The following is a 20798-nucleotide window of genomic DNA, read 5'->3' on the forward strand; positions in this document are numbered from 1 at the left end:
ATAAACCACGTGGCCGTTGAAACTGAAAAGCAAACCCTAAAGTAGGATGGACTAAATCTGTTGATTGCAATTCTGCTTTATAATATCTGTGCACGCATGTGCATATATACACACATATATCAAGAAAACATTTTTAATAAAACTATTGTCATCAATAATATTTATCAATAAATAATGCTGGTTAAATTGTGCTGCTTCTCTGATTTCTAGTTACTTTCAATAGGAATCTATGATAAGAGCCTTTTATGTGACACTGAGTCAGTTTTTTTTCTAATGTATATAATTAAATGTATTTATCTAGCTATAAAAGCCACTAAATCTATATAGAGTCTGTAAAATCTATACAGATTGTATACAAAATGTATACAGATTCTGTAAAATATACAAGTCTGTGGAGAAGCCATTGCTTTACAACTTAATGTAAAATTTTGAAAAAGAAAATTAATATTTTTTATTAGAAAAGAAAGGATTGTGTAACTAAGGAAAAAATATTTTAAGTCAGTTTTTCACTACCTTTATAGGCTGACCTTATGAATTCTTACATAATGTAGTGGGGTTTTTTTTTCCAAAAGAAAACTATCCAAAAATATAACCCTTGTTTACAGTTTGATGAATCTGAAATGCGTGCTTTCCATTGAGAGATACAATTGCAAAGAACAACCTGCATGAAACAGAGAAAAACTGACCAAGGAGGTACAATAGAACTGAGTGTACCTTTAGAAACTAGAGCTGTAATCCAGTTTGTAAAAAAATAAAGAATGGAAGTATTGGTCTAAACTCCACTGAATCACAGAAACCTAACACAATACAATCCAAGTGACATGATTTTCTCAAAAAGGCTCAAGGCTCATTGAGTCTGATGATTCAATTACCCTCTCAACCTGGAAAGAACCCCCCTCCTGAGTTGAGGTCCACTGGTAGAGCAATGTGGGACAGCCTACATCGTACACCTGGTAAATATCTTAAAAGCTGCAGGCTTTAAAGTACAAGAATCTCGTACCTTTTATGATTGCTACAATGATTCTTCAACAAAATACTACTTACAATAGAGTTCCTTAAATGTCTGGCATAAGATTACATTTTCAATTAAATACCCCCAAATATCTTCTCTTCATATGGAAATTTATTTAAATAAATACCAAAGTGCAATGCTTCATCAGGTAGTAAGAAATATGAACAAACTAATGAAACAACATGATCCTAAAATAGAGATGATTCTGATCTTACTTAGACATTTTATAAGTTTTTCAAAGAATACCATTATTCTCATTTTCTTTTTTCATATAAAATTTTGTATAGCCTGAATGATTATGCTATACACTAATTAGAACAAAAAGCGCTACTAAATTATAGATTCTCTAGGGAAAATTTAGCTAGCATGGATCACAATTCTATTGCCTGATGCTTAAAGCCAGGAGTGCAACCTAAGATATAATTTTAGCCAAAACTCTTTCTACTTCAAATCTTGAACATTTTATTTTATTCTTTTTCTCATGAGATTTCATATACATGCTTCACATAAATTATTTATTTTCATATATAAGTCAGAGATTCTGTGATGATAAATGTTTATGATATTTCATTTAATAAATGAGATCTCTTTTCAGATTTTATCTTCTTAATTACAAAACAAATACAGAGCGTTAGTGATTTCCTACTATATACAGAATTGTCTCAAATATTGAGCATAGAATTCAAACATTTTCACAACTTAAAATCAATCTAAGAATAAATAAATAAATAAAATCAATCTAACTGCCTTGTCTCTTTCCCATCACTCTTCTTTATGTAATCAAGGCTCCATTCTAGCCACACTGAATTTATTATATTTCCCTACACATGCCATGTATAGCCCACATTCTTGCTTTTTCATATGCTGAATAATCTTCTTAAACTGAATGGTTTCAGCACTAATCACATTGAATTATCAGTAGGTTTTTGTGTTTGTTTTTTTTTTAATGTGTATGGTTTTGCTCAGAGTTATAATTTTCAGAAGGCAAGGTCATAGCAGGGATCCTTTTCACCCAGTATCTGTCACTGAGTTTGGTAGATAGTAGATGCTCAATAAGTAATACCAGAAACAAAAATAGTAATCACTTGTATAGTATCTAACATATCGAATGAATAGAAAAAATAATAATAATTCCACATCAATAAAATATTTGTTGAATAATTGCCATATCAGAGATTTTCACATGAAAATATTATTCAGTTCACAGCACCATCCTGTAAGACAGATGCTATTCTTCTTTCATAAATGAAAGTGAAGAGATAAGTCATTTTCCTTGGGTTCACAGAGGTTCAATGCAAAAATTCAACCTGGACTTCATATCTGACCATGTAGATTAATACCACATCCTATATCTAAGTAATAACCTCTAATTCTTTTGAAATCATAAACCTAACTTTTTTTTAATATTTTCTGTATTTTGTTTTTTGTTTCTTTTGTTTGTTTTTATTTTTTTATTTTTACTTTATTTTACTTTACATTTTTAAATCACTGACATACTGAGAAATAATCTTTATATGTAAAACGGTACCAGTTAGTTAAAGGGGCACTCACTGGATTTTAGCAGCATTTTAGCAAATAAGTACTAAATCCTGTGAAAAGAAGCAATCTCTACATCCTTACGGGAAGATGCCTTCAGTTTTTGATCAGTAGTTAAAGGATAGGATCCTTGGCTAAGAGTTCATAATGCTTCTTTCACAAATAAAAGATACTATTCATCATTTAATCAATCAACCATTCTCTTGTTTACTAAAAACTGGGCTTAGCCTTACATTGATTTAAAAAACAACATAAAGATCAAAATTCCTCTTTTTCTACTAATGCCCATAAAAGTCTGTTTTCTATTTTTTAGTTGTTGTAGGGGTTTTGGTTAAAATGCTATCAGTCTCTATGAATTATTCCAAGTCTTAGACAACTTCCTTTGATTTGTTTCAGGGCCCCAGAGTTAATATTAAAGTACATTTTAAAACAAAGATATCAAACTTGAAATGTGTTTTGATAGTCAAAGACAGTTCCTATCTGTAAGCATTTAGCATGCTTAAGCTAGAATCAATCTATTCAGTGAATGCTTTGTATTAAAAAATGATTCAATTCACCACAAACTAATTTTTAAGATAATAAACAATGAATACGGATTTCACAATAATCATTATCACAACTAGGATGAGACTAATTAATAAAATGTGCCACATTCTCACATGCCTACAGAAATCATACTTTTAATACTTTAACTTAATTTATTAAGACAAGCTTTATGCTTTAATCATGGTAATAATAGAGAACAAGATCAAAGGCTGCTATTAATTTTCATTTGCAGAGCTAAATCCAAATTTACCTTGTTTGAGATACTCGTGATGAACGATTTGATATCTAGATTTGTTGGACAGCTCTTCTGACAGGGGGCATCTGCACATTTCAGGCATCTAGGGAATAAAATAACTGAATTAAAGAAACTGTCAAGTAACATTCTATATATTCTCTACCATAAACACATTCAAAGTTAGTATCTGGTAAGAACAAATAAAACTATATTATTTTTAGGAACAAAAAGTGTTTAAGCAATAAACAAAGAGTACTTGTGTTTCACTTTTTGCACACATCCTAAGGTGTATAATATAGCACCATTCAGGTAAATAGCTACCCTTTCCCTTGGTGTTCCTCCTAGAGTTTAAGAAGATCATATTTACTTAAGATACATGATTCATCCGTTTACTAAATCAGTATTTTCTGGATCTCTCATTGCACTGATAATGCTTAGAGAATAGAGTCTTTTTATAGTTGCTCTTTGTTTATTTACATACTGCAGGATCTTAGTTCCCTGATCTGGGGTCTAACCTGTGTCCCATACTGTGGGAGCACATTGTTTTGACTACTGGACCACCAGGGAGGTCCTGAGAATAGAATCTTTTATGATGACAGTTTTGTATGTCTTTTAGACAGTAGTTATTACACAAATGGAAAGAAAAAGATCTCCTTTTACCACTTGTAAATTCCTTTCTTCCTCTCTTTATCCCTTCCACTTATCCTCCCACCTCTCTTCCCTGACTCCTTCTTCCTCTCTGATCATCCTACCCTTTCTCCATTTTTTTTTCTTTAACATACACACTATATACACAGCAATTGGGCTTTGTAGTAGATACTGCAATGCATAGACCAGATTCCCTGCCTTCCAGACTGAAACATTTATTCTCCCAGCTGCTGCGCTCTCAGGTAAAGAAAACAGGCTGAACCAAGGTCATGCCACCTTCCCAGGAGCAGCGAGTTTCCAATAACAGGTCACTGGTAGTAAGTAAAGACCCATTCTCCTTGCCCCTACTTGGGGAACAAGCCTTCAGGGATGCACTGCAGCCTTTACTGTGGCTATGTTTGTCCAATCTTGATTACATCACTCTTATACAGATATATGGACTTCCCTGGTGGCTCAGATGGTAAAGCGACTGTCTACAATGCGGGAGACCTGGGTTCGAGCCCTGGGTTGGGAAGATCCCCTGGAGAAGGAAATGGCAATCCACTCCAGTACTATTGCCTGGAAAATCCCATGGACAGAGGAGCCTGGTAGGCTACAGTCTCTGGGGTTGCAAAGAGTCAGACAATGTATATCTTCTAATAAACTTTCCATATATTAATTTCATCTGGAGAAGGCAATGGCACCCCACTCCAGTACTCTTGCCTGGAAAATCCCATGGATGGAGGAGCCTGGTGGGCTACAGTCCGTGGGGTCGCTAAGTCGGACATGACTGAGTGACTTCACTTTCACCTTTCGCTTTAATGCACTGGAGAAGGAAATGGTAACCTACTCCAGTGTTCTTGCCTGGAGAATCCCAGGAATGGGGGAGCCTGGTGGGCTGCCATCTATAGGGTCGCACAGAGTCGAACATGACTGAAGTGACTTAGCAATAGTAATACTAATTTCATATCAGAATTTGCTTCCTGGAGAAACAACCAGAGACATATTCAGACTTTAATGTGCCTAAGAACCACTTGGGAAGCCTGATAAATGTCATAATTTCCACAGAGAAGCCCCTCTTGAGTTTGAGCTATTGGCCCTCGTTATTTAGTCGCTCAGTTGTTTCTGACTCTTTGCAACCCCATGGACTGTAGCCTGCCAGGCTCCTATGTCCACAGGGTTCTCTAGACAAGAATACTGGAGTGGGTTGCCATTTCCTTCTCCAGGGGATCTTCCTAGTTCAGAGATTGATTCCACGTCTCCTACATTGGCAGGCGGATTCTAGTTAATGTCCTGGGAATCTGCATTTTGCTGCCACTTGAAATGACTGCCCTTTGTGGTGATTCTGATAAACATGATTGGAGCCACACAGTGAGAATCACAATTCTATAATTACTACTTTAGGACTGCAACCACTGGCTAGGATAGTCTTTAATTTCTACATTCTTATACTTTTTGTGTATTCATTTGATAAATATTTAATGAACTCTTGTTACATGTTAGAACCTGGGATATGAGGTTATAAAAATGATGAAAAGGACAACCATGGCCCTGCTCTCACGGACCATGCAGTTTGGAGGAAGTTCAAACATATAAAAGGCATTTGTAGTGTCAATGTGGTCAGTGTGAATTTGGGTAGAAACAGCAAGCTAATAGACCATAGAAGAGGAACAGCAGTCCAGGAGGGAGAGGTCAGGCAAAGCTTATTGGGAGAAATAATACATAAAGGGATGCTTGAAGAATGAAAGGGCATTAGGCGAGTGAAGGAGGGTGGGACTTTGAGCAGAAGATCACTCGAGAAAATGACCAAAACATAAAAACAGTATGTGCCAAGGACTAGAGAGAAAAGAACATGACAGGGCAGGTAGACTAATGCAGTCAGGTCTGGCATAAAGTGAGAGTAAGAATAGAGAGGAATTAGGCTGGTAACCTAAAATTTAAGATACATCATTGTCACATTTGTCAGAAGACGAGAGTTCTCTGAGAATCTCCCTCAGAATGAGTCCCACGTTGCTCAGTGACAAAGGTGACGAGCGAGCTCATTTTCTATCCACTTCCACGTGTAAAGACGTTGGTTCATTTCCTTTGAGAAAACAATACCAGTCTCCTTGTCATTCTTTTGTCAATCAGAGAGTCCTCTTCATTGTCGGGACCAATTTCTCAGTGCCTAATTAATATCTTGTTTTTAAATCTGATCTCTTTTCTCTGGTTTGTGCCCTTAGCCTTCTCTCTAAATTAAATTTTACACAATGAGGACCGAAAGCTTTTCATAATCAATTGTCCTCTCTGAAATGGAGTCATTAAACCTCTCCCCTATCATTTCTCTAAATGCCATTGTTAGACTCACAGCTATCATTCAGTTGAATTCTTATCTTCTAATACTTAAGATTTTTTTTTTTCCCTAAAACATTGTCACTGAGTTTAAAAAGAATTTCTTGGAAATTCTTGCTATGATCAGTAGCACAACAATCTAAAAAGAAGTTAAAAAAAGAAAAAGGTTTATTTGGTCCTCGATTCTGAAATATAACATATAGGTTAGCTTCACATGGATAAACATGTTGTAGATTAATAGTGTTTGAAAGGATATCCTATTATGAGGCAAAATAAAGTAGCTAAGCTAAAATAAAAAGCTATAAAATAATATGCAATAATAAATATCTTCTGACTTGTAAAAGTCATTTTGACAGTTTTTTAAATATCTGGAATTCCACAAGAACAAAACAACAAAAATACTTATGATAAAGATATAGACAGACAGACAGACAGATAGAGGATTCTGGCTTTCCCTAATAAGGCACAAGTTTTTGGCTTTTCTTTTTTCTAACACCCAACTTAAATAAAAGGCAATTAAAAAATAAAGTTATAATGTCAGCAGGTATGAATGAGCCAAATTAATGCAAAGTGTATTTTTCTGTTCTTCCAGATAAATCTTAAATTTAACATAAACAGATTCACTTAACAGCACTGACAACGTAAGGATTTTTAGTTGTGGTTATTAAGCCTCTTTACCAAATAACTCTCCTTTTATTATTGAGCTAGTTCACAAATAACAGCTGTTGGAAATGTCAGATGTTAATGAGGCAGGGCAACGCAAACCTGAATTGTAGCATTCTTTTTTTCTTTGGTGCCATGAATATGCCAGAATGGGCAGACTCTGATAATAATACCATCTTGCAATTCTCTAAGCGCTCTGCAGACTAAAGTGCATCAGGCTGCCATTAATCCCACTTATCACTCTGACAGCTCAGTAATTACACTACTGCTATAGCCAGGTAGTCCTAATAAAATATCAACCACTGCAGTGGAATGCATACTGGTGAGATGTTTTATTAAACTTGGGGGGGTTGATCATCAAGTGACATTAGTGTTGACCTATTTTTCTATTTGACAATAAATTATCCTTTGACCAAGCCATAATAGATATTACAGAGTGCATTTACTGTACCAAATCAGAAAGGTACTGCATTCCACTGATGTAGGCAAATGGTGTAAATAAAATAGCAGAAATGCATGGCAGAATGGTATTACCTAAATTGCTTTAAATGATTGATACCATGAAAAACCACAGACACAGTACTTAGGGGAATATGTCAACAATTATTGTAAACCACATTTCTACATAAATTTTTTGTTAGAAGTTAACATTTAAATTATGCTTGTTTTTATCTTCAGTCATTTAATTCCCCTTTTATGTTTCAAAGTTATCCTTTTATAGTGCCGTTTATTTTGAAATGCATTGTAAGAGGCAAAAGTTAATTCAGATAAACATTCATGTAATATTTTTAATCCCCAAATAATTACATTTATAAGGAGTATATTAAGTTATTTTAAAGCAATAAAACATCTTAGATTTTTTCCTAGTGATGAACTTCTTTCATTTTCATATTTAATAGAGAACATGACAATAGATTTCATTAAAAAGCAAAATATAGAATCTTTAATAACGTTAATCCTTCATGATTCAACATCACCATAAAAAATGTATGAAAAATTTAGTACCACTATTTAGGGGACAAAACTATTAAAGATATATTTATCCAGTATCTTTCTCTAGGGAAAGAGAGCTATGATTCCTCTCCCCAAATATCAGTGAGGCTGGAGAGTTTTATTCTATATTATGACACCAGAAACATTATAGTGAGTAACAGAAGCAGCAGCATTTCATCTTTCACACATTTAAGAATAGACACCTGCTTCTTTTATTGTTAAGCATCCATAACAGTTGGAATAGTAACCTAGGCTTGCTAAAGAATTTTCTAATCTTTGAGTCTAAATAATTTCTTTGCCAGTAAAAAAAAAAAATCACACAAATATATTTGAAAGACTTTAACCTCACATTGCACTGTCTTTGGGTTTTATTTGCTATACTTTGGTTCAATCAAGCCAGCATTGTTTCATCAGATTATGTATAATCTATATTAATTGATATAAATCTAACAAGGAAGTTAGCATTTACATTAAAAATTATTTTAATATTGATGTTGGTTTTCCACAGATCTTTGACGTGCAGCAGCTTTATCTGGAAGGTCTAACTAATTCAAATGCAGCAATGGGTACACGATGTAACTTCTCTACCCTATAAAACCAGTGTAGGCAAATCTATAGTCTAATATCCTTCCCCAGCTTCACAATAATTTCTACTGAAACCAAGCAGAATGGAGTATCAGATTGAATGGAAGGAGTGTGAGTCAAGAAATGAAGGTTAAATGTGTCATACCTATGTCTGAGTTTCCCAGCTTACCCAGTGATATATCTGGAACCCAGATATGGTCATAATAAAAGGACCCCAAAAAGGATGGTTGGCATCTTTAAAACATGATATCAATCCAACGTTCTGACACATCAAACACTCAAGGGCTATTCTCAGATCAAAGTAATTCTTTCTGCTTTCTCAGTATTCCATTAACAGCCATTCTTATACTTCTCTGTTTCTCTGATTACACCACAAATTCTTATTAACTCATGCATATTTGAAACTAACTTTTAATACCCCTAATATGCTTCCCAGGTGGCACTAGTGGTAAAGAAGCCACCTGCTAATACAGGAGATATAAGAGACTCAGGTTAGATTCCTGGGTCAGGAAGATTCCCTGGAGGAGGATATGACAACCCACTCCAGGATTCTTGCCTAGGAAATCCCATGACAGAGGAGGGTGGTGGGTTACAGTCCATAGGGTCTCAAAGAGTTAGACAAAAGTGAAGCAACTTAGCAATTAGCAATATGCATCTTGGCCCAGTTTCTACACTCCACTGGGTTGGAAAGCTATGGCAAAACTACTTACAGTAACTGAAATTTTCATCCTGTGCACCATTCTGCCTTTTTAACCACACCAATGATATTCATGATTTAAGGCTTTTAATATATATCTGATTGTATAGGCTAACAACAAAAATATTTTTAAGTAAAGCTATTTATCCACTAGAAATCTCCATTCACATGTTGGTGTTTCAAGACAGTTCAAAAGAAGCAAAATTTAGAATAATACACAATTCACACAATTGATGCTCAAAACATTTTGTTGGATGATCATGAATATATAAATAGAATATAGATATAAATTTTTCTATAATCTTCCTATAGCCTGACAGAAAATTATTGGTTTTCTAATAGTAATGGCTAAAAACAGTATATTTCACATTTTCTGTATAATTTGAATTACATGAAGGAACTTAAAGTAAAAAAATTAATATTCATTTTTACCCTTTTTATGTAACTGATTCTTAAATATTAATGATTACTTTTATTTCTGCTTCATCGATGAAAAAATTGACGTTCCAGAAATCTCCCAGAGACATAATGATACAAGTGGCTAAAGCATTTGAAGGAAATACTAGAACATATTTACCATCTTATACTCAGGATTATTCATGTATGAAGGCGGGTTAAAATTTTAAAAGATGATGTTTTACTGACCTTATACCTTGGCATCATCAATGCCTCTTTGCCACAGTAATTTGAAGACTGAGAAAAAAAGCAGTTAAGAAGTCTCAGCTAGAGACTCTCCTGGAGTCCAATTTTAGTTTAAGGAAAAAAATAAAAGAAAAAAGCAGAAGGTAGTTTTAACCTTACTCTCAAGAGACTTCTCAAGTCAAGATGAAAACATTAGAGTTTTATGATATTACACAATTTTGAAGGCTAATTCTATTACAACTTTAAACATATTTGATACAGACATACCTACTGAAAAGATAGTTTTCTAAAAAGCTTTGTATGCTACAAAAACCTCAACAGCATAAGAAGCCATTAATTTGCATGCATCTTATCCTGTAAGCAAATAAGACACTTCTATAAGAACTTAGCACATAGTACCACCTGGAAAATTTTAAACATATTGTTGTATTTTACTACACAAAGAGACCATCATCATGAGTATCTCAGAATATTGTTCTTAAACTTGGATTTTTCTTTCTTACAAGGGCAAATCAGACTTTAGGTTTCTGTTTTTGCTGTACAGAAGTGGAATAAGAAGAATGTGGTGGAATCAATGTACATTATAAGCTGCAGGAAAAGTCACTGTAAGGAAATAAACACACATCATGCATATATACATAAGACAGCACTAATTAGGTATGAAAAGAGAACTAAGCATGATTAAAGGAAGTGGAGTCAGTCCTTAAAGTTTTCAGAATCTACTGGGGCTTAAAGACACTAGAGATTGAAGTATTAAATAACAAGTCAAGATTTAAATACCAATACCAAAATCTAAGGATGTGGCAGGAATGGTAAAGAACCTGCCTGCCAATGCAGGAGGCAAAAGAGATGCAGGTTTGCTCCCTGGATTGGGAAGATCCCCTGGAGGAGGACATGGCAACCCACTCCAACACTCTCACCAGGAGAAGCACATGAACAGAGGAGCCTGGAAGGCTATAGTCCATAGGGTCACAAAGAGCTGGACACAACTGAACTGCCTTAGCACATACACTTGAAAATCTAAAGAAAATATGTGTATTTGCCAAATGCAGGTTATAGCAGTGAAGGGACAATGACCCCCTTTCTAATTTTTCTCTGCTACAAAGTTATTCAAAGAGTACAAAGTCATAACTTACAAAATGAATTGTTGAAATGGAATAAAGAATGCTATAATGTGACAAATACTAAAAAGTAATATTACGCATTCACGAGTTTTTAAAAATATGTCAGTAACACAGAAGCACTTAAGTAAATGAATACAGAACAAATCAGAGTATTTATTAAATGTTTCTCTTCCCAGTAGATAGCTAGGCCCTAAAATCTATGATATAATTTGATCCTTGCCACTTGAAGCTATAATAGAGGTATACTTTGATTAAAAAAACAGAGAATATTATAGATAAAAGTCCTTCTTCATGTCCTGGATGGATGGTGTCCTTGGAAAAACTCTCTTCGAAACCATTCTTTATTCAACTTAAAGATGGTAGGGATTGAAAGTATTCAAAGTGATTGAAGAAGATGGCCAGATTAAAGAAGATAGAGAGCTTCCTCCACCTTGCAGTAATGAGATAATCGTAAGTCATGTACCTGAATAGGGTTCAGTTGAGTTCAGTCACTCAGTCGTGTCCGACTCTTTGAGACCCCATGGACTGCAGCACACCAGGCCTCCCTGTCCATCACCATCTCCCGGAGTTCACTCAGACTCACGTCCATCGAGTCCGTGATGCCATCCAGCCATCTCATCCTCTGTAGTCCCCTTATCCTCCTGTCCTCAATCTTCCCCAGCATCAGGGTATTTTCAAATGAGTCACCTCTTCTCATCAGGTGGTCAAAGTATTGGAGTTTCAGCTTCAACATCAGTCCTTCCAAAAGAACACCCAGGGCTGATCTTCCTTAGAATGGACTGATTGGATCTCCTTGCAGACCAAGGGACTCTCAAGAGTCTTCTCCAACGCCACATTTCAAAAGCATCAGTTCTTTGGTGCTCAGCTTTCTTTATAGTCCAACACTCACATCCATACATGACTACTAGAAAAACCATAGCCTTGACTAGATGGACCTTTGTTGACAAAGTAATGTCTCTGCTTTTTAATATGCTGTCTACGTTGGTCATAACTTTCTTTCCAAGGAGTAAGCGTCTTTTAATTTCTTGGCTGCAATCACCATCTGCAGTGGTTTTGGAGCCCAGAAAAATAAAGTCAGCCACTGTTTCCACTGTTTCCCCATCTATCTGCCATGAAGTGATGGGACCAGATGCCATGATCTTCGTTTTCTGAATGTTGAGCTTTAAGCCAACTTTTTCACTCTCCTCTTTCACTTTCATCAAGAGGCCTTTAGTTCTTCAGTTTCTGCCATAAGGGTTGTATCATCTGCATATCTGAGGTTATTGATACTTCCCCCGGCAATCTAGATTCCAGCTTGTGCTTCTTCCAGCCCTGTGTTTCTCATGATGTACCCTGGATAGAAGTTAAATAAGCAGGGTGACAATATACAGCCTTGATGTACTCCTTTTCCTATTTGGAACCAGTCTGTTGTTCCATGTCCAGTTCTAACTGTTGCTTCCTGACCTGCATATAGGTTTCTCGAGGCAGGTCAGATGGCCTGGGTTACTTTATTTATAGGAAATAGCTAGCATGAACAAGTCAGATAATACAAAGCATATATGTATGACACAGAGTGTGTGTGCACACACCTAGACTTACATGTACCCAAATATTAATTACTAAGTGATCAAATGTGCTTGTTTGTACAAAGCCTTTAAATATATTAACCCAGAAAGCACAGCATAGAGTAAGAGAACAAGTTCTGGGTTTTGATGTCCACATTTAATTCCTGACTTAGCTTTACCTGTGTTATGATGTTAGGCAAATGACCTAACCTCTCTGAGGATCCGTTTTCTCATATGCAAATGGAGATAATAACTTGTACTTCAGAGGTTTGTTGTGAGAATGTTAAAATATTACACACTTACACCAAATAGTATGTACTCCTTTAGTATTTAATAGTCATTCTCTATAATTCTCAAAATGCTCTGAAAAGTTACGTATTGCTTTCTCTCCTTTAATGTGAAAGGGGTCAGTGAAGAATCACAGTATAGTGTTTTATAGTTATCTACATGTATTAAACACAGTGGATTTCTGATCAATATAAACATATGCTTTAAATCTTCATTTTCTCCTTATGAGATTTCAGAAGAAGCAAAGAGTATTTACATTTCAGGAAAATCAGAGAGCCTTCTCAAACAGATACTTATACTGGAGACGGCAGAATAAGTAGGATTTTACCACAGACCAAGGAGTCTACCAGAGCTTAATACTGAGACCAAGTTTTGGATACATATGTGGTTCTCCATATTCCACATGCTGCTGCTGCTGCTGCTGCTGCTGCTGCTGCTAAGTCGCTTCAGTTGTGTCCGACTCTGTGCGACCCCACAGATGGCAGCCCACCAGGCTCCGGCTGTCCCTGGGATTCTCCAGGCAAGAACACTGGAGTGGGTTGCCATTTCCTTCTCCAGTACATGAAAGTGGAAAGTGAAAGTGAAGTTGCTCAGTAAGTGTCCGACTCTTTGTGACCCCATGGGCTACAGCCTACCAGGCTCCTCCGTCCATGGGATTTTCCAGGCAAGAGTACTGGAGTGGGTTGCCAGTGCCTTCTCCCCATATTCCACATAGCAGCTACTATACAATGGGCATTTTACCTGCCCAGTAATATGGCAGGAATGATTGAGAGGAATGAGGGGATGGAATGAGGGGGAAATAACATCTACTGCCTAATATCACTCATTTAAAAAAAAACAACAACAGAGTATGGGTTCAACCAGGGCAGAGAGAATAACCCAACATTGGTTCTCCATACCTATGCTTGTAGCTGGCACATGTACAGTTGCTCACAGATGCTTATGGAAAATTCCTGTTACTGCATTTCTTCAGGGATCAAACTGCTAAAATGCATGTCAATCTCATCAGTGATCCAGTGTTATTTATACAGAATCCTTTCCTCTTGAGGCTTCTTGTTGTTTCTTTATGCTAATAGTATGAGGCAAACATATTCTCCTCCCCAAAATAAGTTAAATTAAAGATGATAGGTTGGGCAATTCAATATACTGTGAGGTTTGAGCTTTTAAAAAATGGATATATCCTAACTAAAAGTTTAACTGATCTTGTTATGAATGTATACTTGAGAAAGTAATGAAAGCAATGAGTAAATATGAGAATTCTTGTGAAAGAGACTTTCCTTTCTTGCTGAACCACATATTACCTACCAGTACTTCTATATTTCCAATGCCTGTGTAAGGCATATTTCTCCCTTTCCCTTTTCCACTGATACCACCTGAAGAGATGGTGACAGAGTATTTCTTACCCTCCAGGGTAGAGTAGCACTTTGCCCTAACAAAATACGCTATCTATGAACAAATAAAATATTTCCTTAGATAAACTGTTTACAATTAAGAAAATATCTATGATTTATATACCATTTAAATTTGAATAAGGTGATGGACAGGGAAGCCTGGCGTGCTGCAGTCCATGGGGTCATAAAGAGTCAGACATGACTGAGAGACTGAACTGAACTGAACTGATTGAATACACATGCGATCACATACACTCATAATAAAGATCAATCACATGCTTAGTCTGGAGAAGGAAGTGGCAACCCACTGCAGTATTCTAGCCTGGAAAATTCCATGGATGGAGGAGTCTGACAGGCTGTGGTCCATGGGTCGCAAAGAGTCGAACATGAGTGACCAGCTAACAAGAACAACAACATGTTTAGTTAAGCATGCGGTCATTTTGAAAAATCCAAGATTTGCAATACATCTACAGTCTAACCTGCTAGTTTTAACTACAACAAGCCATATGTAATTATTTTTCAAACCAGCATATTGTTGCTGAGCACAATTGTGGTTCCCCTCACATTCTAGACAGCTGTTACATGATGCTCAATACACTTTTGATCCTTTACAGACCTTAGAGAGAACTGGGTGACAGTACTGACAGTTTTTATTATAGCTTTCCTACTACTCAATAATCTTATTTCACCTGGACTATTTCCCCAGTAGTGTCATAAACTCCTTGATTTATATTGAGACTCCTTCCAGGATTCTTAGAAAGAAGACATTCTTTTTCATAACATATCCATATGATGTGCAAATTATATTTTCAAACTTTGAAACACCTGTTATATGTTTATCTTAATGTCAATGAAGCCCCCTTAGGAAGGCCAACCAAAAAAAAGTAATTTATATTAGTCATAGATGCTTTTAAAGCAAAATTTTAAGCAAATTTCAAAACTGAGAAAGCTTTATAATTTGTGAATTTGCAGGTAATTTCAGAAAAAATATAAGAATAATAGTAATGTTGGCAGATTTTTTATCTGATTTCTAATAAACATGTAAAAGAGAAACAAAGTCAAACAGTATGATCTATAAATAAAATACAGTTCCCAGATATGTGGGATATATTGATCATGAAAAAAGAACATTTGTGTAAAAATGTATGGAAGATATTCATTTAAAAATATACCAGACTTACTTCATGTGAAAGATAATTTTGTCCAGTATTTTTGTCTTTGTAAGTGCAACAGTTATTGCAATATTTGAAGTGATAAAAGAACAAATATGGAGAGCAATCACCATCCTTGAATTTTCCACCTATTGGTACTAGTATTCAGTTTCATCTGTGGAGCCCATAAAAATTGGTCTAAAAGCTTTGCTTTATAAAAAATAATGTCACCCCTCCTTATTTAAAAGTAAAAGCTTTAAAGCATACTTTAAATTTAAATATTCATTCCTTTTACATAGTTAAATCTATGTTGATTACCCTAAGTAAAAGAAAACTGCATTCAGCACAAAAAAATTTTAAGTAAAAGAAAACTGCATTCAGCACACAAAAAAATTTAAGTATTATACACAATCCAGCTGATCTTTTTAAAACCCATAACTGATTATGACATTCTCTTGCTTAAAAGGAGAACTGGCATACAGTACAATGGCCTTTGAACTTGGCCCCTGCCTACTGCATTCCTCTAGCTCCAGCTGCAACAACTGACCGACCGACTCTAGAACTCTGTAGTTCTGTGACCAGGTCATCATTTTTCAACCTCTGTGTATTCCAACATGATCTTCCCTTGCCTGAAGAGCTGCAGAATTCATCTCCAATGTCTCTCATGGCGCCCCCTGGTTCTTACCATTTTCATCTTCCAGAGCACCCTGTGGATTATTTTATGAAAGTAATGAGCACACTAGATAATAACAGTTGATTTTCTGGTCTCTCTGAATCCTTCTCCACTGAGAAAATGATTGGGTTCCTTGTCTTTGTGGTAGGTCTGCTTGGAAATAAATTAATTTTAAATTGGCTGAAAAGGCCAACCAGAATTTTGGAAATGCACCAGGCATTTCTTTTAATGTTTCGGAAAACAATTTTAATAACTTCCTTTCAGACTTACGTAAATAATGTATGCTTACAGTAAAAGATATTTATATTTGTTTTTATTTATTTGGCATGAGTTGCTATATGCCAGTTGTGTTCTATGTGTTTTATAAATACTAACCCATTTAATTTTCATAACCACTCAGTGAGGAAGACTTAAATATTAATTCACTATGGCTTGATGAGAATCTGATGTGGTAGAAACTTTTTATTCTCCTTTTAAAGATAGTAAGGCACAAAATTTTCTTCTCTGATTTAAGTGTAAAATATTTTATTGTCTATTTCTGTGATCCTGGTGATCATTAAGCTAACAGACATAAAAGGAATGAAACTAGGTCATTTGTAGAGATGTCGATGGACCAAGAGTCTCTCTACAGTGTGAAGTAAATCATACAGAGAAAAACAAATATCATATATTCATGCATACATATGGAATCTAGAAAAATGGTACAGAGGAACCTATTTGCAGGGAGGAACAGACACACAGATTTACAGAATGGACATATGGACACGGGCTGGGGAAAGGGAACTGAGATGAACTGGGAGATCGGGATTGACATACACACCCTACCAGCGTGTAAGACAGACAGCTAGTGGGGCCCTGCTATACAGCACAGAGAGCTCAGCTCCGCACTTTGGGGTGACCCAGAAGGCTGAGATGGGGGAAAGGGAGGTCCGAGAGACAGGATATATGTATACATATAGCTAATTCACTTTGTTGTACAGCAGAAACTAACATAATATTGTAAGGAAACTATACGCCAATTTTAAACAAAGTTAACAGACATTTCTCAAAGGCCTATGAGTCCCAATTTTCTCTTCTAAAATCATAATAGTGTCTGGTGAAGTCAGGGCTTGCCTCCAGGTTGTGGAATGGAAAGCCAGACTGAGGACTCTTATCTCGGTCTGATGTTCTCCAAAGTCAAGACTGTGGGTATCATAATTTCATTTCTGCAGTAGTTTCCATAGTGATAGTCACAGTGAGAATGTGAGAAAGTTTCTGATACAATATAAAAAACAATATATATTGTAGACCTTCTTATACAACATATGCCACACATGGCTGGTTTCAAATGCAATCTAACAAAACTCCTTATCTGCTTCACAACGTACCCGGCAATAATACTTACAGAGCATGTAATCCTTTACAAAGCATTTTTTATACTAAATTACCTACAGAGATCGCTAAGATTAATCTTCTCAACAAAAATACCAGATAAACAAAGAAAAACAATTAGAAACAACCTAAAGATATCAAAAATATGAGTCAAAATAGGTAAAATGTATTCAACATCTATAATCATTACCAGTCTAAAATAATTCTGTCACTATATAGCATTTGCAACATTATATGTTAGACAAAGAGACTCCAGGTAAGACCTAAATTGCTCCATTAAAGATGCGGTCCAGTCCACTATTACTTCCCACTAGGTTTTGAATGGAGTGACATACACTATTTCAGTCCTTGGGAGTTTAATGTCTAAGAGTCAATGATGACATCTCACATGAAGAATATGGAGAGATTTTAGGAAATTAATGAATATGAGAGAAAAACAGATAAGAATATAAATGTTTAATCTTCTTAATTTAATTCATATCTTAAGGTGGACCAGGGTTTCAGACAATAGTACTGCCTGGAAATGAACTGATGTGATGATAGTCTGATCATTATTAGAATATTTTGAAAAAAATTAGCCTAGAAGCCAAAGGATACAATCAAGTGAAGTCGCTCAGTCGTGCCCGACTCTTTGCAACCCCATGGATGGTGGCCTGCACCAAGCTCCGCCGTCCATGGGATTTTCCAGGGAAGAGTACTGGAGTGGGTTGCCATTTCCTTCTCCAGGGAATCTTCCCGACCCAGGGATCAAACCTAGGTCTCCCTCATTGTAGACAGACGGTTTACCGTCTGAGCCACCAGGGAATGTTCCGATATAAAACCTTGAACACAGTCATGAAAATTAGCTGCCTACAGCATATTATTTAAACTCTAAAAGCAGGAAAATAAAAAACTAAAGATAAATCATATATATTTGTGTAAACACAGAAAATTCCATTGACTACACTTCTAATCAAATTCCTTATGATTATATAGTGAAATTGACAAATAGATTCAAGGGATGAGCTCTGATAGACAGAGTGCCTGAAGAACTATGGACAGAGGTAACTGACATTGTACAGGAGGCAGTGATCAAGACCATCCCCAGGAAAAAGAAATGTAAAAAGTCAAAATGGTTGTCTGAGGAGGAATTACAAACAGATGAGAAAAGAAGAAATGTTAAAGACAAAGGAGAAAAGGAAAGATATACCCATCTGAATTCAGAGTCCAAATACTAGCAGGGAGAGATAAGGAAGCCTTCCTAAGTGATCAAAGCAAAGAAATCGCGGAAAACAATAGAATGGGAAAGACTAGAGATCTCCTCAAAAAAATTAGAGATACCAAGGGAACATTTCATGCAAAGATGGGCACAATAAAGGACAGAAATGGTATGGATGTAACAGAAGCAGAAGATACTAAGTAGAGGTGGCAAAATTACACAGAAGAATTATATTTAAAAAAAATCTTCATGACCCAGATAACCATGGTGATGTGATCACTCACCTAGAACCAGACATCCTGGAGTCTGAAGTCAAGTGGGTCTTAGGAAGCATCCCTATGAACAAAGCTAGTGGAGGTGATGGAATTCCAGTTGAGCTATTTCAAATCATAAAACATGATACTGCTAAGGTGCTACACTCAATCTGCCAGCAAATTTGGAAAACTCAGCAATAGCTACAGGACAGGAAAAGGTCAGTTTTCATTCCAATCCGAAAGAAAGGCAATGCCAAATAATGTTCAAACTACCACACAATTGCAGTCATCTTACATGCTAGCAAAGTAATGCTCAAAATTCTCCAAGCCAGACTTCAGCAATACATGAAACAAGAACTTCCAGATGTTCAAGCTAGATTTAGAAAATGCAGAAGAACCAGAGATCAAATTGCCAACATCCACTGGATCATCGAAAGAGCAAGAGAGTTCCAGAAAAACATCTATTTCTGCTTTATTGACAATGCCAAACCCTTTTACTGTGTGGATAGCAATAAACTGTGGAAAATTCTGAAAGAGATGGGAATACCAGATCACTTGAACTGCTTCCTAAGAAATGTGCATGCAGGTCAAGAAGCAACAGTTAGAACCAGACATGGAACAACAGGCTGGCTCCAAATTAGGAAAGGAATACATTGAAGCTATATATTGTCACCCTGCTTATTTAACTCTCATGCAGAGTATATCATGAGAAATGCCAGGACAGATGAAGCACAAGCTGGAATCAAGTCTGTCAGGAGAAATATCAATAACCTCAGATATGCAGATGACACCACTGTATGGAAGAAAGCGAAAAGGAACTGAAGAGCCCCTTGATGAAACTGAAAGAGGACAGTCAAAAAGCTGACTTAAAACTCAAAATTCAGTGCTCGCGTTGGGAGCACATACACTAAAACTGGAACAATTCAGAGATTAGCATGGCCCCTGAACAAGGATGACATGCAAATTCGTGAAGCGGTCCATATATTTTGGACACCTTATCTTTGACAAAGGAGGCGAGAATATACAATGGAGAAAAGGCAATCTCTTTAACAAGTGGTGCTGGGAAAACTGGTCAACCACTTGCAAAAGAATGAAACTAAAACACTTTCTAACACCATACACAAAAATAAACTTAAAATAGAATAAAGATCTAAATGTAAGATCAGAAACCATAAAACTCCTAGAGGAAAACATAGGTAAAACACTCTCTGACATAAATCACAGCAGGATCCTCTATCACCTCCCACAGTAATGGAAATAAAAGCAGAAATAAACAAATGAGACCTAATTAAACTTAAAAGCTTTTGCATAATGAAGGAAACTATAAGCAAGGTGAAAAGACAGCCTTCTGAATGGGGAGAAAATAATAGCAAAGAAAGCAACTGACAAAGAATTAATCTCAAAAATATACAAGTAACTCATGCAGTTCAATTCCAGAAAAATAAATGACCCAATCAAAAATGGGCCAAAGAACTAAATAGATAAGTTCTCCAAAGAAGACACACAGATGGCTAACAAACACATGAAAAGAAGTTCAACATCACTCATTATCAGAGAAATGCAAATCAAAACCACAATGAGGTACCATTTCACACCAGTCAGAATGGCTGCTATCCAAAAGTCTACCAGCAATAAATGCTGGAAAGGGTGTGGAGAAAAGGGAAACCTCTTACACTGCTGGTGGAAATGCAAACTAATACAGCCACTATGGAGAACAGTGTGGAGATTCCTTTAAAATCTGGAAATATAACTGCCATATGGCCCCACCAATCCCACTGCTGGGAATACACACCAAGGAAACCAGAATTGAAAGAGACACGTGTACCCCAATGTTTATCACAGCACTGTTTACAATAGCTAGGACATAGAACCAATGTAGATATCCATTGGCAGATGAATGGATAAGAAATCTGTGGTACATATACACAATGGAGTAT

At 36.0% G+C, this 20798-nt stretch overlaps 1 protein-coding gene and 1 non-coding gene across 7 annotated transcripts in view; one reads left to right on the plus strand and one right to left on the minus strand.

Moving 5' to 3' along the window:
- The window catches only part of DPYD (dihydropyrimidine dehydrogenase), a 930457-nt gene that overhangs the window by 710687 nt on the left and 198972 nt on the right, over positions 1-20798 (minus strand). For all 6 annotated transcript variants that reach the window (XR_009599787.1, XR_009599789.1, XM_004002217.5 and 3 more), the window contains exon 4: positions 3345-3432. Coding sequence is in view for 4 of the 6 variants with exons in the window: in XM_004002217.5 (XP_004002266.3) it covers positions 3345-3432 (88 nt within the window). In the remaining 2 variants the exon portion in view is untranslated. The remainder of the gene's footprint in view (positions 1-3344; positions 3433-20798) is intronic.
- On the plus strand, positions 19745-19848 carry LOC114111147 (U6 spliceosomal RNA). The gene has a single exon (XR_003587251.1). It is a non-coding gene; the product is annotated as a U6 spliceosomal RNA (small nuclear RNA).

The sequence above is a fragment of the Ovis aries genome, chromosome 1, assembly GCF_016772045.2.
Source record: "Ovis aries strain OAR_USU_Benz2616 breed Rambouillet chromosome 1, ARS-UI_Ramb_v3.0, whole genome shotgun sequence".
In the NCBI taxonomy this organism is placed as follows: Eukaryota; Metazoa; Chordata; class Mammalia; order Artiodactyla; family Bovidae; genus Ovis; species Ovis aries.